General features: G+C 43.1%; 2 protein-coding genes across 5 annotated transcripts; one reads left to right on the forward strand and one right to left on the reverse strand.

Annotated features, from left to right (window-relative positions):
* Nucleotides 1-13: 13 nt before the first annotated feature.
* Nucleotides 14-1,603, reverse strand: zgc:153157 (uncharacterized protein LOC751674 homolog). 2 transcript variants are annotated; one of them, XM_049740351.2, is made up of 2 exons: nt 1,138-1,603; nt 14-1,059 (listed from the first exon to the last, which is right to left on the reverse strand). In XM_049740351.2, the coding sequence occupies exons 1-2, from the start codon at nt 1,233-1,235 to the stop codon at nt 681-683; spliced, it is 477 nt and encodes a 158-aa protein (XP_049596308.1). In that variant the 5' UTR covers nt 1,236-1,603; the 3' UTR covers nt 14-680. The 2 variants fall into 2 exon arrangements, with proteins under 2 accessions (XP_049596308.1, XP_049596306.1); XM_049740349.2 differs by having other exon boundaries at nt 15-1,603.
* Nucleotides 1,604-2,602: 999 nt separating this feature from the next.
* Nucleotides 2,603-17,839, forward strand: plcb2 (phospholipase C, beta 2). 3 transcript variants are annotated; one of them, XM_068653009.1, is made up of 32 exons: nt 2,603-2,842; nt 3,378-3,455; nt 4,009-4,077; nt 5,130-5,270; nt 5,607-5,686; nt 5,757-5,810; nt 5,907-5,982; nt 6,063-6,163; nt 6,769-6,929; nt 6,999-7,145; nt 7,234-7,391; nt 7,831-7,913; nt 8,034-8,118; nt 8,348-8,558; nt 8,644-8,723; nt 8,798-8,894; nt 9,004-9,088; nt 9,208-9,332; nt 9,604-9,755; nt 10,264-10,428; nt 10,501-10,600; nt 10,738-10,842; nt 10,944-11,008; nt 11,416-11,494; nt 11,569-11,937; nt 12,039-12,243; nt 12,776-12,920; nt 13,012-13,076; nt 13,584-13,634; nt 13,747-13,804; nt 15,086-15,169; nt 16,007-17,839. In XM_068653009.1, the coding sequence occupies exons 2-32, from the start codon at nt 3,405-3,407 to the stop codon at nt 16,175-16,177; spliced, it is 3,618 nt and encodes a 1,205-aa protein (XP_068509110.1). In that variant the 5' UTR covers nt 2,603-2,842; nt 3,378-3,404; the 3' UTR covers nt 16,178-17,839. The 3 variants fall into 3 exon arrangements, with proteins under 3 accessions (XP_068509110.1, XP_049596970.1, XP_049596971.1); XM_049741013.1 differs by having other exon boundaries at nt 2,605-2,842; nt 12,060-12,243; XM_049741014.2 differs by having other exon boundaries at nt 2,842-3,029.
* The last annotated feature ends 6,535 nt before the right edge of the window (nt 17,840-24,374 follow it).

The raw sequence follows: 24,374 nt of genomic DNA on the forward strand, positions 1-24,374 counted from the left end.
GAATGAATATCACCAAACCATAGAACAACATTTCTTTTTTTAGGTTGTTTATTTGTATATTTGTGATATACTTATACCTATTGTACATAAGGTACCTTTAATAAAAATTATCTAATTACACTAGGTTTATCAAAGCCAAAAAAAAAGTATGCCCGCTTCTATATTCTGTACATAAACAATAGCACAATACATTTACAAAGTTATATGCACATACCTGAGCATAATTCAACAATGCAAGTTCTTCTACTTGAAATCCAGGCTTGATCCATAAAAGTAAATACAGCCTATATGTCAAAATGCAACAAGTCAGTGTTGATGAATGGAAGTGATGGAACGATTCCTATCCGGTTATTTAGGCAAAATATCTTTATCGGAATTGTCCACCCATATACAGACAGGTCCTTAAAACAGTCCAACGTGGATTTAAGGCATACAAATGGCCTAAACAGACAAACAAACTTAAAAAAAACAGCATAGTTGGGGGTTCTTTATATCGAGCGGGGTCCCTTAACATCAGTCATGGGTCAGGTATCAGGTCCAAAGTGAAGGTCCAAATCCATAATTGGATTTGCAAATGATTAATGTGTGTTTCTGTCCGACCAGCGGCTGTCTCGTCTGCAAAGGCCTACATGTGGGATACATTTTTGTGGGAGGGATGGAGGACTTGGGAAGGGGGGCGGTCACTCAGATCTCGACCCGGAGCTCGGTGGCACGGTGGTCGCATCAGAGGCTACCTGATCCGGATCACGTTCCGCTCGATCTCCTGGATCCTTCTCTTCCTCCCTCTCCACTTGCGTCTCCTCGTCCACACTTCCCAATCTCTGCGTGGCTGCGCGGGGCGACGCGTAAAGTCCATCCGCTAAATCGTCGCTCTCCTCGCTGTGATCCCATTGAAAAGCCCGGGTGTGCTGGGTCGAGCCCTGCCTGGCGGTGTGGTTGACTGACAACTGCGTGGAGTTCCACTCGGACACGTTAGCGGTGATGTTCGCCGGGGGAACAGTGACCCCCGGTTTAGCAGCGGATGCGGACGAGGATGCGCTGGTGGGCTTCCAGATGAGGCTGTAATAAATAGCCAGGATGATGGCCGCTAAAGACACGGACAATACATAAGCAAAGACTGTGGCGAGTCTCACCCACTTCTTATTGGTTTTAGCAGCCATCTTGGCCTTTTTGTCCCCTGTATAAGTGGCAGGTTTGCCCCTCTCCATATTGGGCATAAAGTCCCGCTCTCTCATATTGCCCCTGTTTTTTCCTCGATGCTCCACCACCCCCTCCGTCTTGAAGCTTTCTTCTGATCCACAATCCAAGAGAAGTCGGAAAAGCAGCGGTGCGTGCTCTCAAAACAACAAAATCAGCTTTTACTTGCTGTCAAAATGAGATGCGTCTAGTGCATGCAGCATTGCGTCTCATCGCGGACCAGCGAGGATCCACAGGTTGGGACGCGGCATCTGACGAGGGTTCGAACCTGCTCACGACATGTCCACGCAGGTGCTTTCCGTGTAGGCCCTTGGCCAGAACGCGAGCGTTAGACTGGATGTCATTTATCAAACGAACAGGAGAGATCACACGGCACACTGTCCTATCCACCAAACGAACTGGCTGGCTCAGCTAAAAATACAGAGAGGGGGCGGGGAGGGGACTCTTAAAGAAGAAGCAGCAGCCAGGAAGGAAATCACTCCAAAATATTACCCTCAGAAGTGCTGAGAACAAGATTTGGCTTTCTCGTGTTAAGTGATGCATTAAATGAGTAGACGGATTTGCGCCAATTTATTCAGGAAATACGATTTGGACCGGAATTGATAGATAATTTCATTGCAAATATTCTTAAATGGTCCAAAAAAGAAAACTCAATCAGGAGTGTACAAAAGAGTCTGCATTCAATATCGCAAGAGAGTGATCCTACCTGATTGTCGTTTCAGCACAATGGACAGCGACAATAATTACACGCATAAGCAGGCCAAGGTCAATGTCGTATTTGTTGTTAACTTTCAACTTACTCACAATATGTGGACAATTTAGAGTTATCAATGTATCTGACAGGCATGTTCTCTGAGAAAGTCATCAACACGAGCACATGTAGAACACACCAACTCCTCAAAGGTAGAGGTACCCTGAGAGGAGTTTCGAACCCGAGACCAGCAGCTGTGAAGCAGACGTGGAGCATGTGATCATATTATCTTAAAAGGGATATAAAGTCAAAAATTTGTTTTTTCTCTATATGACCACACTTATCTAAACACAATAGTCTGCTTAATATTGCATTTGGTGGAATTTGATTTAATCAGCAAAAATCATGTGTTTATTCATCTCGGGGGGTCATTTTGCCACTCACTGTCGACTGAAAATGACATCACAGCACCCAAGGATTCCTCTTGGGAATATCACAAAACCAAACCCAGAAAAGAAGTGATGTCCGTGACCCCCAGTGGCAGTACAAGGCAAAATGGCAGCCCCCTGACATGGAGTTTTTCTGCTCAATTCATATCATTCAAACAAGTTTAATCAGAATGCACTGTTTAGACTAGTACATAGAACATATCAGTAAAGACAATTTTTGATTATGATTTTAATAATATCTCTATTTTTCTGCTTATAGGATAAAATGATGTAGAACTCAACCAAATGGAGACTGGTTGGCCACCATACTGAGCTACATTAAAGGTGCAAAATCTCAGAAGTATGACCATGACAAGAAAGTACTGGGCTCCAGCATGAAGTGTACGGGACATCAAGTGTCGAGTTATGCTGACTTCATTTGCAATTCATATTCCTTTGGGCGCGTCCTTGTGTGGGTTCTCCGTGTCCGGCGACGACTACGCTTCACTTCACGACTTCTTTCCAAGTGAGTGAGTCAGCAGAGAGGAGTAAAGTGTTTATGCAGAGTAAACATATAGTACATTATAGTCTTAAACAACAGTGGACTACAAAGTCACTAAAAGAAGGCAATGAATAAGAAAAGGTACTTTCTGGATCCCCCAGTGATCAAAGATTATATGGTTAAAGGAGAAAGATTTACCAAGTGGTCGGAGGTGAGTAAATATTTAAAGACAATTGCACTTTTGTGTTGAACTTCTTTTAACAACTTCTTATCACACTTTTAAATTAGCTATATATTTAGAAGAATAATCCAGGTGATGTGATAACAAATTTTCTTATTCAGTATATTTAAACTATTTACAACTTTCCAAATTTGCCTATCAATGGTGCACATTTTTGGATGAATTAATATATTACTTTTTATGTGCTTGTACAAACATTATTCTTAGATTCTAGGATACTTCCTGTTTCAACTACATGACCAAATATGGGACCCAAAGGGCTAAAATTAGCTGTTTAATATTGTGATTTTATTTTATTAAAAATATGTCTCCTTTAAGGACTCCAGCAAGACTGTTCCTGTCACCATGAAGATGGATACAAGAGGTTTTTACCTGTACTGGACCAACCAAAGCAAGGTGACACCAACAGTCCATGCCAATGCACATGCTGAGCCCTGTGCTCTGTTTTGGGCCATCAGGCGAATGTTTAACACGCAATATGTGAAAGTGGTTCTGGATCCATGAGACCTGTGAGAAAGCTGAGAGCTGCATAGGATCTTGCTGTGGCCTGCTGTTTGTGGAGGCTATTGATTGGTGCTGATTCAGAGCCCGTCAACCTGCTGCTGCACTTTGCAGCCCAACATCTTTCATGTTCTTGCTACTTCTCAGAATGAGGCAACTTTTGTTTTACAACACATCATATATCGGGTAAAATCGACTGAAGTCGACATCAAACATAGACCTGGCTTTTTCGTGTCTCGGAGCTCTGCCATATTGGCACTGATTTGTGTAAAAGAGAAGTAGAATTCAATTTTAAAGGAGCAACTATGCACAGTGCACACAAAATAATGAGTTATTGTTTGCTAATCAAAGTCAAAAACATTTTTTTATCCAGTCTTGTGCCATATTTGGACTCGCGCCTACGTCCTGAATTCCATAATGCAGATGACTGTCTGCTTCTTGTTTCTAGGAGACAACATTCTTGGATGTTGCTACCATCAGAGATACTAGAACAGGAAAATATGCAAAACTTCCAAAAGTAAGTATTATTGACTGTAAAATTCACCAACTGAATTCACCTTGTAAGAATATCTGCAGGTATGCAAACAAATCTCTCAAGCACCATTAGTATGAGAAACATATTTGCATTGCAAATATGGCAATGGCCACATGATAACAGGTGCGCACAAATCAACATAAACACACAGCTCACGCTGAGTCATCCTTTCCATAGATACTCGGCGAGTCAGACTCAAGGCAAGTTGACTTCATGAATCATGTGCATTTTAAATTCATATAAATGTAAAAAGAAATACAGTAATCCCTCATTTATCGCGGATAATTGGTTCCAAAAACCACCCGCGATAAATGAAATCCGCGAAGTACGGTCACCAACAAGAAGTACTGGGCAGGCTAACGAGTTAGCAGAAAGATGCTAATTCGCGATCGTGTTAACACGCGAAAACGGACTTCTAAAGGAATGTAAATGAACATTTGGAGCAATACTACATTGTCCTGAAGGTTAGACACACGTTTCCTCAATTTACAAGTTTTATTTTGACTTTAAAATGTTTTTTTAGAAAAAAAATCCGCGATGTAGTGAAGCCGCGATAAACGAAACGCAAAGTAGCGAGGGCTCACCCTAACATGTTTTGCTTTGAGCAACCAATCAGAGGATGGAAAATGCTGATGTCATCAAGGGCTCTTATTGGTCAAAGTAACCATCTTAATGTTGATGAAGTCATAAGTCATTTAAATCAGGTGTGTTTAACGAGGGAGGATTTTAAAACATGTCGGAATGCGGCCCCCCGAGGAAAGGACACCCCTGCGATTGTCGGTGCTTCCTTACCCTATTTTTCCGGCCCTGACCGCTCATCACTGAGTTAATCTGATGTAGCATCACACATGATGACCAAGCTGATATTTTAGAGCTGCAATCCTGAAAGTTTTAGTCATCTCCCAAATTGAATATTTAACTGCAGATCAGTGCTTTTTACACTGAGAAAAAAAAGTGCTTCTCCTACAAAATATGACAAGTACCTTAATCTTTGGCATATTTTATTGAAAGCCTTTTACTGTCTACTTTTACAGCATCCAAAGGTGCGCAATGTGTTTAACCTCGATTTCCCAGACAGTAACCACTTGGCCAAAACGCTGACTGTTGTTTCTGGTCTTGACACCGTCAACTTGAACTACCATAACTTCTTTGCCTCTAAGGAAAAAGTGACACAGGTAATAAAGCGCAGACTGTTTTATTGGCACTGTCTGCTTCCTGCAGATGTTTACAATGCTGGCTTCTCGCTGATCCATCGCGGTGACAACAATGAAGCGTCTTTCTCTCTGTTTGTGGTCTTTATTAGAGTTTATGAATACAATATCCGGCTTTTATCAACAGTAATGAAATCACAATTGCTATTTGTTCAAATCTCCACATGTACTAATCTCATTTAGTAGCTTCCTATTATGCTATTGCCCCCTTGTGGCGGCTTTCTGTCACTTCACATGATGTGATTGTTTCTCGTAAACATTGCAAACTCAGATAACGTTCTGATTAAATGTATACACTAGAATTGGGCGAATGACATTCTTGCCATTGCCTACAACGCTGCAAGAAATAATGCCTGCAGACAAGTCTTCTTGGACAAAATGTGAGTGGAAATCTTGTGTGAGCTTTTCAGTGAATTTGGTTTTAACTTGTTTTCTTGTCTAATACTTCAGCTATGTTCAGATTTGTCTCCAAACCAACAAAGATGGCAAGATCCCAGTGAAGAAGTAGGCTAATCACACATTTGAAGTGTTTGGGGATTATGAGTTTCATAACATTGGTCTACAATGCATCATTGTGTCAATATTGTGTGTATTTATCAGTATTTACAAGATATTCCCTGCTGATAAGAAGAGAGTGGAAAATGCACTGGCATCAGCCCACCTCCCCAAAGGAAAGGTTGCAATTTTACAACTTTCTAAATTTGACATCCATGATCGCTATCGAGACTTTACTAATGGGAATATCGTACATTACAGTTTGACAGTATGAAGCCCGATGTCTTCACTGAATCAGCTTTCAAGACCTTCTTGGCAAATCTCTGTCCTCGCCCTGAAATCTATGAAATCTTCACTACTTAGTGAGTTAGCCCAAAATCATTTTTGTCATGGTTATGTTTTAAGGCAGGGGTGTCAAACTAATTTTTTTCGCAGGCCGCATTGTAGCCATAGTTTCTTTCGGAGGGCCATTATGACTGTCAACCCAAATAAATGTATGAGCACCTCATATTATATACAGTAAAAGCTACAAAATAAACTGACAAATAACTCGTTTTCAAATCAGACGAGTAAAAACTGGTCAAATATTTTAAAAGAAGATATTAAAAGTGAAGACAATTTGCAATTCTAGTAATGACACACAAATTTGATGCACAATTTGTCTTCGCGGGCCACATAAAATGATGTGGCGGGCCCAATCTGGCCCCCGGCCCTTGAGTTTGACACGTGTTTTAAGGGAATGTTGGCTGGACCCAAGTGAAGGCAGGAGGAGTGCAGGGAAAAGTAAAACAAACTATGGGATTAATGGTATAGAGAATAGTGGGTAGTTATAAAACCTGGTTTGAGAGGCCACCAACTCACTCATGGTTGAGCTTTCAATTCAAGCATGCTTATCCTTGTGTGATGAAATAGCAGAAAGGTTTACATGGCTGAATGATGTAGAACATGTGCAATATTTTCCCTCCAGTTCCAATAAACCCACCATGACCAAGGAGAACTTTGCCAAGTTTCTCAACGAAAAGCAGAGAGACTCCCGGCTCAATGAGGAACTGTTTCCACGGCTACGGCAGGACCAGATAAAAGCTTTGATGCTCAAATATGAACCCTGCACCACAAACTGTAACAGAGGTGAGCTTCTTCACGGCACATTCTGCTTCAGTGTATTTTCCATCTACTACTGTATGGTCCTTCTTGTAGGTCTCATTACCCCGGAAGCTCTCTTGTCCTTCCTGGTGGGTCCTGAGACTTCAGTGGTCATGCAGGACAGGCTGGCAAAATGTCAGGACATGACCCAGCCCCTACCCCATTACTTCATCAAGTCCTCCCATAACACGTACCTGACAGGTCACGTATATTATTCATTTAAAAACAAAAACAATAAAAAAAATCAGACCTTAACATAGATTTAATTCTCATCACCACACTTCCACAGCTGGTCAGTTTTCCGGCGTGTCCTCCCCGGAGATGTACCGGCAGTGTCTTTTGTCCGGTTGCCGTTGTCTGGAACTTGACTGCTGGAAGGGGAAACCTCCTGAGGAAGAGCCCATCATTACACATGGCTTCACCATGACCACCGAAATCCTTTTCAAGGTACTCCCATGCATACAACAAAATATATCCCCAAATGAATGATATGGATTTTTTTTTTTAACTGATTATGGGACCATAGACACTCATGGCTCATTTTGAGGAGGCAGGTTAGACTCGATGTTAGTAATTTCACAAATGCAGGCCAGTGGATATGCAACAAGGAGAGCTGTGCCACTGCAACACACAAAAAAAAAACCATACAGGAAGGCACCCCCCATCATGATCCCAGAATCAACACTTCCATTTAAGGGCAGCAGCAGCAGCTTCTCAGGCCCAACAGTTTAGACAGAGTTATACTAATGTTTGCTTTCCAACTGAATAATATCGAGGAGCTCTCATCATACATTTAATGTACTGTGTTGAGATTTCAAGCCTGCTCTATATAACCTAGCTAAAATTAAAATTAAAAAGGCCCAAACATTTTGTGATGCTTTTACAGGATGTGATTGAGGCCATTGCTGAGAGTGCTTTCAAGACTTCCCAGTATCCCATTATCCTTTCCTTCGAAAACCATGTCGACTCGTAAGAGTACTTCCATGAACTCGTGCTTCGTAATTCTTTTAAATGACTCTTATAGTCTTTTTATCCAGCATGGAAAATAAATAAGTGAATGTGGCACATACTTTTTGTGCTTGGTTCTAGAGTGAAGCAGCAGGAGAAGATGGCCAACTACTGCAAAACCATATTTGGTAATGCCCTGCTAACAGAGCCTCTGGACAAATACCCTGTAAGTGCTCTAATGCTGCACCACAGCAGTTGTATATCAGTTCAACATTTTTTATGGCAGTGCATTAGTTGTACATCATGTGCCCGGCGGCAGGCCATGTATTTGCTGCCTTGGCCTCATCCCCCAAAAGTACTCAATACCAAAACCATTCTCGAAGATTTTCTGTGTGAGCCACCGATATCGAATTCCACTTGTATCTTGTCCTTACTCTTTTGTATCAAATGTTAAGCTGAAGCCAGGACAGCAGATTCCAAGCCCGACCGAGCTCATGGGCAAGATCTTAATCAAAAACAAGAAGGGAATCCATAAAAGCACAAACCAGACAACCAAGAAGAGCAGCACAACCATCAATGACCAGATGACAACTGTTGCTTCACCACCACGTAACACTGACCTACTTTCCGAAGATCCAATCAAATCGACCAATCTGGAGAGTCAGGGTGAACAAGATTGATCCCGCAAAATCACTCAAACCTGTTTCCACAAATTGGCTTGCGCAACTTGTTTTTTACGATGCTTGATTAGATGGGGATATGGCTGTGGAAGATGAGGAACAAGAGGACACAGAGGAACAGGATGAAGAAAAAATGAAGACCTGTGATGAGGTAGAGAATCTGGAAATGTATCACCCTCGTCCTGTCGGAAAATATCAATTGGATTTCCTGTCAATGTGTCGTAGGGCACAGCTGGACAGGAAGTCACAGCATACGAGGCCATGTCATCGTTGGTCAATTACATCCAGCCGAACAAATTCATCTCTTTCGACAATGCCAAAAGTAAATATTCCCTTCTTGAACACAAACAGATTCTGGGATATGTTTTGCGTATTATTAACTGTTAAGAATATTTTGTGTAATAATATTTTGCTCACCATTTTTTTCCCAGATAAGAACAAGAGTTATGTCATCTCATCTTTTGTGGAGACCAAAGGGGAAGCTATGATTGCCAAGACTGCCGTCGACTTTGTTGAGTATCTTTTCATGTTGCATAAGATGCACTGTAGCACAAAATATGGTAAGCTTTAATATTAAAACACACAAAATGAATATGTAATGAATTCCATTACTCTTTAACACTCATCACTGTCAGATATAATAAAAGGCAGATGAGCAGGATTTACCCTAAAGGAACAAGAATGGACTCATCCAATTTCAACCCCCAGCCCTTTTGGAACGCGGGCTGCCAGATGGTGGCGCTCAACTATCAGACAATGGGTAAGAAAAAGCCACAGGCATCCGGGTGAAATAAATAAATAAATACATACATTTTAAAAAAATGAATAAATAATACATAATAATAATAAATAATGATCATTATTATTATTTATTATTATTATCCCAGTTTTGCTGTCAGAATTTCTTGTCTTCCTCCACAGCAGGTCAGTGTTGCACCTTCTCAACACTCGCATGTGCTCCACTTGCCAAACAGCTCAGCTCCACGTGCCGAGGAGCTCCATGCCTAAAGAGGCTCTGTGTGTCTTTCCAGACTTCCCCATGCAGCTGAACATGGCTCTGTTCGAATTCAATGGAAGGACGGGCTACCTGCTCAAGCACGATGTGCTGCGGCGCAATGACAAGCAGTTTGACCCGTTCTGCGACAGGATTGACACAGTTGTTGCAATCACATTGACCATTAAGGCAGGTTCCACTGTCTTCGAGTGGAGTCAGTGTTTTAATTTTATCAGATTAATCGATGGAATCATTGATAGAATAATTCTAAGTCCCAAGTCCCAATGATCATCGTCACACATACATCTGGGTGTGGTGAAATTTGTCCTCTGCATTTAACCCATCCCCATGTGATTTTGATCCATCCCCTGGGGGAGAGGGGAGCAGTGAGCAGCAGCGGTGCCGCGCTCGGGAATCATTTGGTGATCTAACCCCCCAATTCCAACCCTTAATGCTGAGTGCCAAGCAGGGAGGCAATGGGTCCCATTTTTATAGTCTTTGGTATGACCCGGCCGGGGTTTGAACCCACAACCTTCCAGTCTCAGGGCGGACACTCTACTACTAGGCCACTGAGCTAACATTTAAAAAAAACATTTAAAAATGACAGTCCTAACATCTACCTAGTGTCAAACTGCATTTTAATGCAGTCCGAGCATTTATCTGCTATATAAAAAATAAAGTCATAACTCCTTCCCAGATCTTTTCTGGACAGTTTCTGTCTGACAAGAGTGTAAAAACTGGAGTGGAGGTGGAGATCATTGGGCTGCCAGGAGACCCCAAGAAGAAATATCGCACCAAGTGGTCCACCACACCCAACTCTATTAACCCAGTGTGGAATGAGGAGCCTTTTGTGTTTGACAAGGTGTGTGCATCATTTCACCTAACAAAAATACGAGACGTGTACATTTCAAATATCCGATATTATTGTTGACAGATTCTCCTCCCAGAAATGGCTTCACTCAGAATGGCAGTCCATGAGGAAAATGGCAAATTCCTCGGACATAGAATCATTCCCCTTGATGCCATTCAGTCAGGTCAGTCACCCCCAAAAAAAATCACATATTAATCTGCATGTTAATTTGTTTTCACACAAAAGAGAAGCGGGGCATTCAAGGCCACTGGATTTTTTGCCACCTTGGTGTTGCCTTTTCACTGAGATTTATGCCTGCAGGTTTCCATCACATTTGCCTGCGCAGTGAAAGCAACATGCCGCTCATCCTACCTGCACTTTTTGTGTACATTGAGGTCAAGGACTACATCCCTGCTGCTTTTGCAGGTGGATTTATTTCTCTTTTGCTTTGAAATGTATTTAATTGCGGTGACAGATGGGGTTAGGAGCTTTTCTTCCACAGAAAAACAACCATGTTTATTTCTCAGATTTTACAGATGCCTTATTCAACCCAACAAAGGGCACAGAGAAGACGACACGGACCCCGAAAGAGGTGCCTAAATAGTCAACATTTGAGATAATAAAGTTTCTAACATTCATTGTTTTAAATTTTTATGTGCAATCTAAAATGATCACCAAATCCTGGCATAGCAAAAAAAGCAATATTGCTTGAATTTGCTGTATACTGTGCAATTTATTGATTTTTTTTGTTTTGTTTAAATGATCATTTTGTTTAATTATTTACATACAACAAATGCTTGCAATATCCCAGTGTTGTTAAGTGAAGATAATTTGCTGGAAACATGAAGTTGAGTCCCACAATTTGAATTTGCGGGCCACATAAAGGCCCTCGTGCCTTGAGTTTCCCACCTGTGATTTATATAACATCAAAATGAATGGATGTTTTCCCCACTCATAAACTGTGAACGTCTTTGACAATACTTTTTTGTGCCCATGCAGTCGTCCTCAGACTACATTTCCCCTTATGAGCTGCCTTTTGTGCCCCAAACTGAAGTGACAAAAGCAAAGGAACCAACAGGTAACGCTTTTAAGAAAGTGAATATTTTCATTTATTTTTTTAAAAATATGTCTGATCACTCCTTTGCCTCTCAGTGGAGGTGCCCCTTGTACCAAATCCACCCAGACTTGAGGTGAGTGACTCACCACCCCATGATGCTTCACCTGAAGATAGCGAAGATGACGCTGAAGAAGAGAGCACACCAGGCACTCCACAACTTGAAGACCTTCCTCCGGATGCTGAACCAGGAAGTTCCACGTCTGAAGAGCTTGTCCCCGAGGAGGATGTCATACAGCCTGAGACGAGCACCAAAGACATAGAAGAGTCAAGCAGTGACTCTATAGACTCGGAGCGAATTTCAAATGATGAACTAGTCGAGGAGGTGGTTCAAGGAGAGCCCGGTCCATTAACTGCATCACCGGAATGTGCAGTGTCAGATAAATCATCTGCAGCATGTAATGAAGGTAAGTGCTGGCAATGCAAGTGAAGTAAACACAGAATAATACAGCCGAAATGATGTGTTAATTTATTCTAAAACCATTGTGGCCTCTGCCGACAATAAAAGCGAGGTCTGTTTTTGCTGTAGTAACATCAACCGTGACAACTGCAGAACTGACACGGCACAAGAGCTACCTGAAGGTCATCAAGCGTCAGGAGAAAGAGACAAAAGAAGTGGAAAAGAAGTATCAAAGAAAAACAGAACTTTTGAACCAGAAATATTCAGATGCTTTCAAGGACTGGAAGAAGAAGGCCTTGCTGAAGAAAAAAGAGTAAGGAGATTTTTTTTTTTTGCATTTCTTAAAGGCCATTCAGGTCAATTATCACTTGCTTTGGAATTTGAGAGTATTTTTCTTGTCTCTGGAACAACAATTTTCCCTCGCTATTCGTTGACCAAGCCCTGCCGCGAATAATCAAAATCGACATGTAATTGAAACCTGCCAAAAAGGTTTATAATTGCCTACATATAAATGCCACAAAAGGCTGGTTAAACACTGAATTTTATTATTAGACACGGCTATGGCCTGACTAAATGAAGCTCCTCGCCTCCCTTTAACATAGTTGCTCGAACCAAAGATGGCGCCAAATATTTTTAAATTAGACAAAACTAGCTTGAGCACAAAAACAGCGAATAGGTGAGATTTTCAACCAATAACACATTTCCCCAAACAACACATTTGCTAAGAGTACATTAATTAATTAATGGTATTGTATGGAAATGAGTGCCCAATATTTTCAGTTCTAGCTCAAGTAAATTATTAGTGGATGCAGAGAGATGTGCTAAATTCTCCTCCCCTTGTGCAGCATAACCCAGATCGAAGCAAGCACGTCAAGCTGCAGTCCCAAAACAGTGCAGGAGCACAAGCAAAAGCTGCAGGCTGAGTTGCACGCTCTATGGACGGAACAATGTGACCAGCTGAGGAAGAAGAAAGAGCAGTGTGCCACAGAGGTTTGTTAAATCTACAACAAATAAGTGTAAAATCAATAATCTGCAATCGTCTTTGCTGACATGATGATGTCACTTCCTTGTGATGTGACAGAGACTGGCTAAACTGATGGAGATGGCCAATGAGAAACACAGCATTGAACTGAAGACCTTGGAAAGGTGCCTCCTCACCTAAAATACATTTGGGACCTGCTGAGTTTATTTAATCTGTGTGTTGGGATTATAGACTCCCCGTGCTGCTAATATGTGAGGTGGAGGTGACGTGAGGTGAACCACCTGACATCTCGTAATGAGAAAACCTGGAACAATGAATGAATCACCGTGTGGTTCCTTGAATCTGCTTCCGCCAGCGTCGTGCTTGTGTGTCCGTGTGTGTGTATTTGTGTCCTTGTGTGTCCCATGTCCCCATCTGGCATATGGTTATCGCGGAATAACTATTATCGAGAGGGTGTTTAAACAGCAGTTTTCAGCTGCGCTTTTTTAGCTCTCCGCCTTGACACTATAACGACATACTGAAGCGCTTCTTTCACTCCAAAGAAAAGGTCATGTCACCAACACACAGCCGTGAGGCGGTGGTTTCAAGGCTGAAGGTTGTTTATAGGGTCGTTTTTCATTCAAGCAAACATAATCAGACAGTAATCCTTTTTCTCGTCGGTTTCTTTGCAGTGAAATCAAAGAGTGCAAGAAGAAGCTCAAATCTTCCTCACAGAAATCCAAGTGAGTATTTTTTAACCTTTTTATTCCAAGAACTAATCACCGCTAGATAAAAATAGAAATAATTTGGCATTAAAAAGGACATTTAAAGATGGAACAATAATTGTCTTCTCAGGCTGAAAAAAGCAATAAGCCGAGAACTGCTGGATGAGCTTGACGTATCTGAATATGTGGTAAGTCTTATTTAAAATAGAATTCACTTTCAAAATAAAACATCCTCAGTTGCATGTGTAAAGTCTCTCATACTGCAGGCAATTCTTCAAAATGTGGACTGCATTTGCAGAAAGTGGATCTTTAAAATAAGGGATATTTTAGCTCAAATCTAACTTCAGAAAAATACAGTAAATTTTTATATTTATCACACCCGTTACCTATTTTATTAAAAAAAAACAAAAAAAAAACCTCTAAATGCAATGTTCTACTACAAAGTGACTTTCAACATGAGGAATTTTTATTCACTATGTACATTTTGACATTACTTTGTTGACTTGTGGCTTTTTAATTGCAGAAAATACCAAATACACTACAAATAAAATCTTATTTATTTGACTATATTGACAATCATGTATACATTAAATCATGTAGACATTCAATATAGAGGGTTACCATTATTATGTGGAAGGGTACGTCCACATCACATTTTATTTTATGCTACATATGTACGCAAACCACAATGCCTTTTGGCTAAATAATGCAAATTCTATCTATTCAACATTCCGCCTTTAAAAGAAATAAGCATCAGACTTTATGCCTCATGGACATGAGAGTGTGTCTGAAGCATTAATGTGACAGCTCAGTTATCTTCATCCAACACAAATAATAGTAACTATGGTAACAACAAGGCAGATGGGCTTGTGATTTGAAGAAGAAAAAAAAAAAAAAAATCACTCAATGTCGTCCTCACACACATCTGTAAACGTGCTCCAACGTGTTGTTTACCCGTACAAGCACAGTGCATACGCACTTTTGAGTGTACACCCGGCCGGTCCATTACTCAGAGGCTGTTTACTGGAAGATGTCTAATACTCGTGTGGCCTATGACTCAGCCCTCATGGCTCTCCTCTGATGGCTCATCAAGATTCAGACATTTGGGTTCAACTGAACTCAGTGCTTTACACGTCCACTCCAAGCATCCTCGCCTCTACTCATTAAGGTCGCAGAGCAGCTCATTTTGTCCCATTGAATCAGCGTCAGCTCATTAATTACATCGACTCTTTATAGCACAATAAGATGGTTAATCAGGAGAGTATTGACGAGCTGTGTGCAATTAGCCCTGCGTAAATAACACGGGGAAGCATGACCTGCTATGATTTAAATGTATTGATCCTCATGCTCAGGTTTCATCCCAAGGGTGCATTTCTTTCCAGAAACACACACACACACACAGCTAACTGATAGACTGCAGACATCAGGAGGCCACTTACTGATCATGTTTTGGTCATGTTGTGTTACAGTCTTGTGAGTACAGCATGCAGCAAGAGACTTTGATGTTGAAACAAACAGCCACACTGGAGGAGATCAAGGCTTTCACTAATCAGGTACAAGAGGACCTGATTTTGTAACCTTTGCACAGCTCAAGCTCATGTTGCCGTCTGTATCAGCTCCTTGTATTTGTCCATTTTCTTTCATAAAATCACAGACATCTGAAATTGATTGCATCACATCTAAAATGTATATTTTTTATCGATAACAATCGCGACCAGTCAGAGTGCTGCTCTATGATGCATTTGGTTTGCTGTAAATGATGTCGGAGTTTTGTTTTTAATTTTGGCATGACAAATAGAAAAATGTATAATGTCATGCTGGATAGATGACAGTGCAAAGGCCAGAGAGAAAGAACTTCACACCAGGACTTTTATTTTATTTTATTTTATTTTATTTTATTTTATTTTATTAACACATGGGCAGTGGTACCTATTGTGTAAAGATTTTGGAGTTGACAGGGCCATCGTTTTGATTCCCGCTGCAGACAAAATGTAAAAATGGCAACTAGTTAGAGAGATGCCAGTCTGCTTGCTGGCTAATGTCAAAGTCCTCCAGCTCAAGTGGTGTCACTCTGAGGGCTCTGTTTTCGTAAACAGTGTAAATCCTGCGTGCCATCTGGTGTGGTGTATCTAGGCGAGCAGGTGGATTAGACCCCGTGTTTGTAATATTGCAAAGCGGTGGATCTGAGAGAGGGTGGGCTGCACCACTGTGGGAGTGGTCCCAGCCAATCATCCGAGATCAAAGCGGTTCTCCTCATTCCCTTTTTTACACACTCAACAGTGACCGTCCCCCACTCCCAATCATTCCCGTTACGATTAATGTGATATTGTTGATAAATTAATTTATCCTTGCGCCTCTCCATATTTCCTCTTCCATCTGTGTGTCTGTAGCTTAATCAGGAGGCCCTGAAGGAGCACGAAGACAAAATGAGGTCTCTACCAGCAGAGGTGATGGAGGCTGTCAACGCCTGTGTGGGCGTCCACTTCCCTGAACTTATCGACAAGGCGGCCACCAATAGAGCAGAAGGGTCAAACGTCTACGGAGATGTTTTTCTAGGTTAGATGAATTTTGCTTCCTAAATCCTGGTCATTCAGTTCTGGAAATTCAATGACAGGAGGTCAGTCAGTTTTTATTTTTATGGTGGATTCCAGTTATATGTGTGAGACATAGTTTGGATGAATTAATACCGGACATAATACGTAATAATACAAATTTACAATTTTGCATTGCATAGTATTTAAGATCTTATCAATGGTTTATTTTGGAGGATATGAACGACTTATCCAGTTGTACAAGGAAGCAAAGCTGCACACAATGAGCAATTGTCACACTTTAATATGACACCTTATGACTGCTTCACAAATCTCCAAGAGCGCGAAGAATCCATCTGGGACTAATAGCAAAACATTTGTGTACGCAGAGCTGCTAAAAGCCAATCCATAATACAGACACGTGATTTGTACCCACTCATGCACAGCTTCATACATGGCACATTAAAATAAGAGGCACAAAGCAATGTCCTCATCAGAGAGAGCCACTTATTTATTCAAGTGTTGACAAGCACCAGTATGCATTTATTAATGAACACAGATTTCTCTCTGACTCACCATCCAACGCAATCTGGCCTCTTCCCTCACTTCCTGTTTTTTTTTTTTCTTTTCATTTGTCTGTACGCTCTTCTTCTCAATCAATGAATTGACTGGCATTTAAAATTGGATGAAAGACGGGCGACAGCTTGTGCCTGAGAGTCCCGCCACCTCTTGCACAACACAGATGATCTGTGAGTTTCTCCAGTGTGAATGTTTCGAGAAACAGATCAAACTCGACGACACTTGACTGCACCGATGCTGGAAGGAAGCCAAAAATAAAGAACCTAGGTTTTTTTCTTCTTAATAAATTGTAGAGCAGCTGAAAAAGCAGACATTCCGAAATGCCAAACTGACTGCATCAAGAATAGCATTGTATGTAAATTTAGAAAGACATTGACCTGAATGAAAATGAGAATGAATACTCAATGGACGTTTCACAGGAAGTGATTCATTCCCATTATGCACAAAAATAAATGAGGAAAAAGTACATCAAACCCAAGTCATGATCATTTGTAGCAAATCAGAAGAGCACTTTTGAAACCAACAAACAATAAAATGGTGTGAAACATTATCAGAGATGGCAACACAATACAACTAAAAACAATTTATGCCAATCCTGCACAGAATTCTTGTGGCACAAGGAAAACTGCATCTTTTGTCTCATGCTCTACTCTGCACAATGTTACAAATCACCTCCCGGAGCGCGCAACACTACGATGGGCCGAAAGAAACCAAAAAAAAAACTCGCTTCTTGGTTAGATAATCACGTATGACATGACTTTGAAGTAGCAGTGTATTTGTTCCTCTTGTGTGATCTGTGAAGATCCACAAGAGGTGGAGAAGTCATGCTCTTGAGTCCATCTTGCCATGAAGAGGATGCCATCTAGGATGAATACTAAGAAGCACCCACACCTCCCACACGCCTGCTCAAACTCTTCTAGTCGCAAGCTGTGTATGTTTGTGTGCATGTGCATGTGTGAAATTCTTCATCCACGTTTTACATGTGATTTACTTTAAAAGGAAAAAGTTTCACTTGTAAGTTGCAGTAGAGTGATTCATTCTGTCTTTACAATACTTTCATTTGGGTACCGACAATAAATATGGTAGTACAATTAAGCTCAGAGTCAAAAACGACCCCCGTGTTCTTTAATTATTGTGAAGATTTAAATTCTAATCATGTTTGGTAACAGTTTCTTTCTTTTTGCCTTCAGGACCAATTATTAAAAGCTGGTTGAGCTGCAGGAAATTCATTGCCATCCTCGATTTAGTACCTAAAATACAGTTAAGATTGTCTCTGTGTGTCTTCTGCATCGTAGACGATTAGATTGCCGAAAAGAAGAGGAACATGTAAATTAAACAGTTTGGGACTTAAAATAGACCCTTGAGGCATCCCACATTTAATTTAATTTCGCTCAATTCAGAATAGCCTGTTGGGAAATAAAATAATAAATATATGTTATGGTTGAGGTTGTAAATTTAGGTTAGTGTGCTGATTAATGAAAATTATTTTATTAGTTACTGCAGCAGTTAAAACTTGAAACACACCCTTCATTTCCCCACCATCACATTTTGTTTTGCATTTTCTCTATGACACAGCAGATGACAGGTGGGTGTGAGATGGCTCATCGTGACAGCACCCACGATGACACCATGCGTTTATGTTATGCACTTAAAGCAGATGACTCAACCTCTACTTCTTTGTGGAGTTAATTCTTATATTTAAACATAATGCTTTTACAAAGCTTCATCGTCTGTGCTCGGAGTGAAGCTCTCAAATCTCTCAGTGTGTGAGCAGTTGGAGGTTGGAAGCGGAGAATGTCAGAGCGTGTGTGTGGGAGAAAATGGATAAGCGTGGGCCACAGGGCTGGCTGTTTATTTTAAAAGATGTGAACTTCCTCCTGGAAGCGTAGTGGAGGTTTTGTCCTCAGGTGCGCTTTGACTTGTGCGATATTTTGTATCCTGTTATATGAATTTGGGCCAGGAATCAAACAATGTAAGAAAGTTATTATTATTATTATATTTTTGCAGTGGACATATCATCAAACTCAACATTCCCATACATCCAAGTTTTGTATAAAGTATCTGAAAGCGATATTTGGGGTGAAGTACTTTAATGGGAAATTAATGTGGATTGCCACGTGAGGAAATGTTTAAAATATATATTTTTTTTTAAATTAACACTGACTGAGACTGCAAGAATCAGAGTGGAAAGTGGGGGAAGATGAACAATATTTTATTTTCCATCGGTACCTATCCACTCGAGTTGCTTTTGTTGTGGTGCAACTGACCTTTACATCAGGTGCAACTGAGCATCAGACATCGCCGCTCACCGCGTCTGTAAACAAAATACATTTGCTATCCATTTGTACAATTTATTGAGCTGTCAGAGAGGGCCTGCAAGGCCACAAATAGACCCCACCAGCTGGGAGATGGAACGGAAGTTTTGGAGCCCTTCCATTTCCCCCGCATCACTGCAGGAAGGGAATTTCCATCAGACCAGACAGATTGCAGAGGGGGAACACAGGTGGTATACTGGTAACAACACTGTGGCAAAGAAATTAGTTTTTTTTGATTAAATAAATTAAATTGAGCCAGTACATAGCCACCACAAACCTTTTAAGAATTTCATTATTCTGCTTACATTTTTACAATGATAGAGTGATTCTGATGAGGGCAACAAAGTTAATCACATTTGTGAAGCAAATGGGTTCATATTTACTTACCTTTCACAAATGATTAACTCGAATATTTTTGATCAACTAGTCCTTATAATGTAATTATTTGCATGAAGTCAGTGAACTGTTTCACCCAACTGTGCATAGAAATCTATTTTGATGGACATCCAACTCTGTGACCACCACCACATTAGGCAAGCAGCTAATTCTGTCTTGTCCACAATTTTCTTCTTCTGAGCACTGATATTAACCCCACCACCGCCCCTCTCTTCTCAAAAACAGCAGCCTACTGTTTAGCATCAGGTTGTCAAAGCTAATTGATGAGAACGGAGGCAGTAGGCCCACTGAGGGCTCCGCCTCATATACTGGATCTTCAGCTGCATCCTCAATTAAATTGTCCCATGTCCCTTCTCTGCTGGTGTAACCAAGCATTATTTTTATAGTATAAATTCTAGTATCAGTTTTGTAAAATTGTACTAATTTATTCATCACAGGGGTCACGACTCGTCCCTGGTCAGTCCATTGTGTGTACATTTTGTCATCGTTTCTGTCTGTGTGCTCGCCCCTCCCCTCCTGTGTGCCCATGATCAGTGAAATCACCCTCACCTACTTCTCGTTGCATTTCTTGTATTTAAGTCCTGTCTGCGTGTCGCTCCCTGGCAGATTGTTGATGTCTTCTAGTCTCTTTGTCTGTCAGTGCCGTTTCTGTTAACCAGTCTGTCGGTCAGTTAAATTATATCGGTGGGACTCTTTCACTAACTAATGAAATTTCAAATTCCTCCAGGGAGTCTGGATGAATCTTGATAGAGTTAAGATGAATTTTATGTGGTTGCTGGCTTTCCCAAAATACTAATAGGCACAATCAACATATTTATTTTTTTGTAACCATGTATTTGTGTGTTTGGCTCTATCACAAACATTTCCAATTCCATCATTTAATTCTTTTCGTAGAAAACGCAGCTGCTCCAAGGACAACAACAACTGTTGTCGCTCGGCAATTGAGAAGGAACCACAATGCCACATTTTGAGAGTGATGAATTCCAGGAAAGAGACAATTTCCAGGTTTGAAAGTGGAGATGAATCAGATTGATTGTTTTTCAACTGGCAATTGAGATCTGGGGATGAAAAGTGCAACATGCTGTGAATCAAGAGTATTTTTCACCAGCCTGTAAATTTGATAGTCCTCACTATCTATTACTCTTGAGTTTTCTCAGTTAGACAAAAGATGAATCGGTCCATGGAGGACAAGGGGCAAGTTCAGTCAATGCTAGGAAATCGTAGTTCCAATGAACCCGATCCCTCAGGTAATGCAAAACTAATCTTGTTTAATCCCAAGTGACAGAAGCCGAGCTTTGAGTTGCCAAGAGACACTTCCATCCATCCATCCATCTTCTTCCGCTTATCCGGGGTCGGGTCGCGGGGGCAACAGCTTCAGGAGGGACTCCCAGACTTCCCTCTCCCCAGCCACTTCATCCAGCTCATCCCGGGGGATCCCAAGGCGTTCCCAGGCCAGCTGAGAGACATAGTCTCTCCAGCGCGTCCTGGGTCGTCCCCGGGGTCTCCTACCGGTGGGACATGCCCGGAACACCTCCCCAGGGAGGCGTCCAGGAGGCATCCTGATAAGATGCCCGAGCCACCTCATCTGGCTCCTCTCAACGTGGAGGAGTAGCGACTCCACTCCGAGTCTCTCCCGGATGACCGAGCTTCTCACCCTATCTCTAAGGGAGAGCCCGGACATCCTGCGGAGAAAACTCATTTCGGCCGCTTGTATCCGAGATCTCGTTCTTTCGGTCACGACCCATAGCTCGTGACCATAGGTGAGGGTAGGAGCGTAAATCGACCGGTAAATTGAGAGCTTTGCCTTTTGGCTCAGCTCTCTCTTCACCACAACGGACCGGTACAGGGTCCGCATTACTGCCGACGCTGCACCGATCCGCCTGTCGATCTCACGCTCCATCCTCCCCTCACTCGTGAACAAGACTCCAAGATATTTGAACTCCTCCACTTGGGGCAGGATCTCATCCCCGATCCGGAGAGGGCATTCCACCCTTTTCCGATCGAGGACCATGGACTCGGATTTGGAGGTGCTGACCCTCATCCCGACCGCTTCGCACTCGGCTGCGAACCGTTCCAGCGAGAGCTGGAGATCACGGCCTGAAGAAGCCAACAGCACCACGTCATCTGCAAAAAGCAGAGACGCGATGCTGAGGTCCCCAAACCGGACCCCCTCAACGCCTCGGCTGCGCCTAGAAATTCTGTCCATAAAAATTATGAACAGAATCGGTGACAAAGGGCAGCCTTGGCGGAGTCCAACCCTCACTGGGAACGAATCCGACTTACTGCCGGAAATGCGGACCAGACTCTGGCATCGGTGATACAGGGACCGAACCGCCCTTATCAGTTGGCTCGGCACCCCGTACTCCCGAAGCACCCTCCACAGAACCTCCCGAGGGACACGGTCGAACGCCTTCTCCAAGTCCACAAAACACATGTGGACTGGTTGGGCAAACTCCCATGCACCCTCGAGGATCCTGCCGAGGGTGTAGAGCTGGTTCACTGTTCCACGGCCAGGACGAAAGCCACACTGCTCCTCCTGAATCCGAGGTTCGACCTCCCGACGGACCCTCCTCTCCAGCACCCCTGAATAGACCTTACCAGGGAGGCTGAGGAGTGTGATTCCCCTGTAATTGGAACACACCCTCCGGTCCCCCTTCTTAAAGAGGGGAACCACCACCCCAGTCTGCCAATCCAGAGGCACTGTCCCCGATGTCCACGCAACGTTGTAGAGGCGTGTCAGCCATGACAGCCCCACAACATCCAGAGCCTTTAGGAACTCTGGGCGGATCTCATCCACCCCCGGGGCCTTGCCACCGAGGAGTTTTTTAACTACCTCAGTGACTTCGACCCCAGAGATTGGAGAATCCGCCTCAGAGTCTCCAGGCCCTACTTCCTCAATGGAAGGCGTGTAGGTGGAATTGAGGAGGTCTTCGAAGTATTCTCCCCACCGACTCACGACGTCCCGAGTCGAGGTCAGCAGCACGCCATCCCCACTGTAAACAGTGTTGACGTTGCACTGCTTCCCCCTCCTGAGACGCCGGATGGTGGACCAGAATTTCCTCGAAGCCGTCCGAAAGTCATTCTCCATGGCCTCACCGAACTCCTCCCACGCCCGGGTTTTTGCCTCAGCAACCGCCGAAGCCGCGTTCCGCTTGGCCATCCGGTACCTGTCAGCTGCCTCCGGAGTCCCGCAGGCCAAAACGGCCCGATAGGACTCCTTCTTCAGCTTGACGGCATCCCTTACCGCCGGTGTCCACCAGCGGGTTCGGGGATTGCCGCCACGACAGGCACCAACGACCTTACGGCCACAGCTCCGGTCGGCCGCCTCAACAATGGAGGCGCGGAACATGGTCCACTCAGACTCAATGTCCCCCGCCTCCCCCGGGACGTGGGAAAAGCTCTGCCGGAGGTGGGAGTTGAAGCTCTTCCTGACAGGAGATTCTGCCAGACGTTCCCAGCAGACCCTCACAGAGCGTTTGGGTCTGCCAGGTCGGACCGGCATCTTCCCCCACCATCGGAGCCAACCCACCACCAGGTGGTGATCAGTTGACAGCTCCGCCCCTCTCTTCACCCGAGTGTCCAAAACATGCGGCCGCAAATCCGATGACACGACTACAAAGTCGATCATCGAACTGCGGCCTAGGGTGTCCTGGTGCCAAGTGCACACATGGACACCCTTATGTTTGAACATGGTGTTCATTATTGAAAATCCGTGTCGAGCACAGAAGTCCAACAATAGAACACCGCTCGGGTTCAGATCAGGGGGGCCGTTCCTCCCAATCACGCCCTTCCAGGTCTCACTGTCATTGCCCACGTGAGCATTGAAGTCACCCAGTAGAACGATAGAGTTCCCAGAAGGAGCGCTCTCCAGCACTTCCTCCAGGGACCCCAAGAAGGGTGGGTACTCTGAGCTGCTGTTTGGTGCATAGACACAAACAACAGTCAGGACCCGTCCCCCCACCCGAAGGCGGAGGGAGGCTACCCTCTCGTTCACCGCGGTGAACCCCAATGTGCAGGCGCCCAGCCGGGGGGCAATAAGTATACCCACACCTGCTCGACGCCTCTCACCGTGGGCAACTCCAGAGTGGAAGAGAGTCCAGCCCCTCTCGAGAGGGCTTGTACCGGAACCCAAACTGTGTGTGGAGGCTAGTCCGACTATATCTAGTCGGAATCTTTCTGCCTCGCACACCAGCTCGGGCTCCTTTCCAGCCAGAGAGGTGACATTCCATGTCCCAAGAGCCAGCTTCTGCAGCCGGGGATCAGACCGCCAAGGTCCCCACCTTTGGCTGCCGCCCAGCTCACATTGCACCCGACCCCTTCGGCCCCTCCCACAGGTGGTGAGCCCATGGGAAGGGGGCCAAGAGACACTTGTCCACTGATATTCATTTTTATTTTTTTTAGATTTCCATTATCAAGTTTTCATTCCTCGGTGAACATTGACGCTTGTTGATTTTGTAGCCCTGAGTGTGCGGTGTCCCCTGTGACTTATTACGGGATGCAGATAGCACCTGAACTTGACAGAGCCTCTAATTTCAAATCAAGCATTCAGAGTACCTCCTGCCTGGTTTGACTGAGCAATGAATGAAAGATCAGGTATTTACCATGGTGTCTCCGATTTAATGCATACGTCTGTCCAATTAGTAAATCTCACGGCACCTAACCAACCACATTTCATTCATTTGTGCTGTCCCATTTTTTTGTGTTAGTGGATGGAATGATTTCTATGACAGAGATTCCCAACCAGGGTGCCATGGCACCCGAGTATGCCGCCAGGGATCGTTTAAGGTTCCATGGGAAAATTATCCAATTTTAATTAATTTCTCAGAAAGTTATTCATTCATTATCAATTACAAATATGTTTTTATTCACCTTTTTTTGCTTGTGACATATAGTTACAGGCAGAAAAATTAAGTGCTTTTCCATTAGGTGATGCTAAA

Source organism: Syngnathus scovelli, chromosome 14, assembly GCF_024217435.2.
Source record: "Syngnathus scovelli strain Florida chromosome 14, RoL_Ssco_1.2, whole genome shotgun sequence".
NCBI lineage: Eukaryota > Metazoa > Chordata > Actinopteri > Syngnathiformes > Syngnathidae > Syngnathus > Syngnathus scovelli.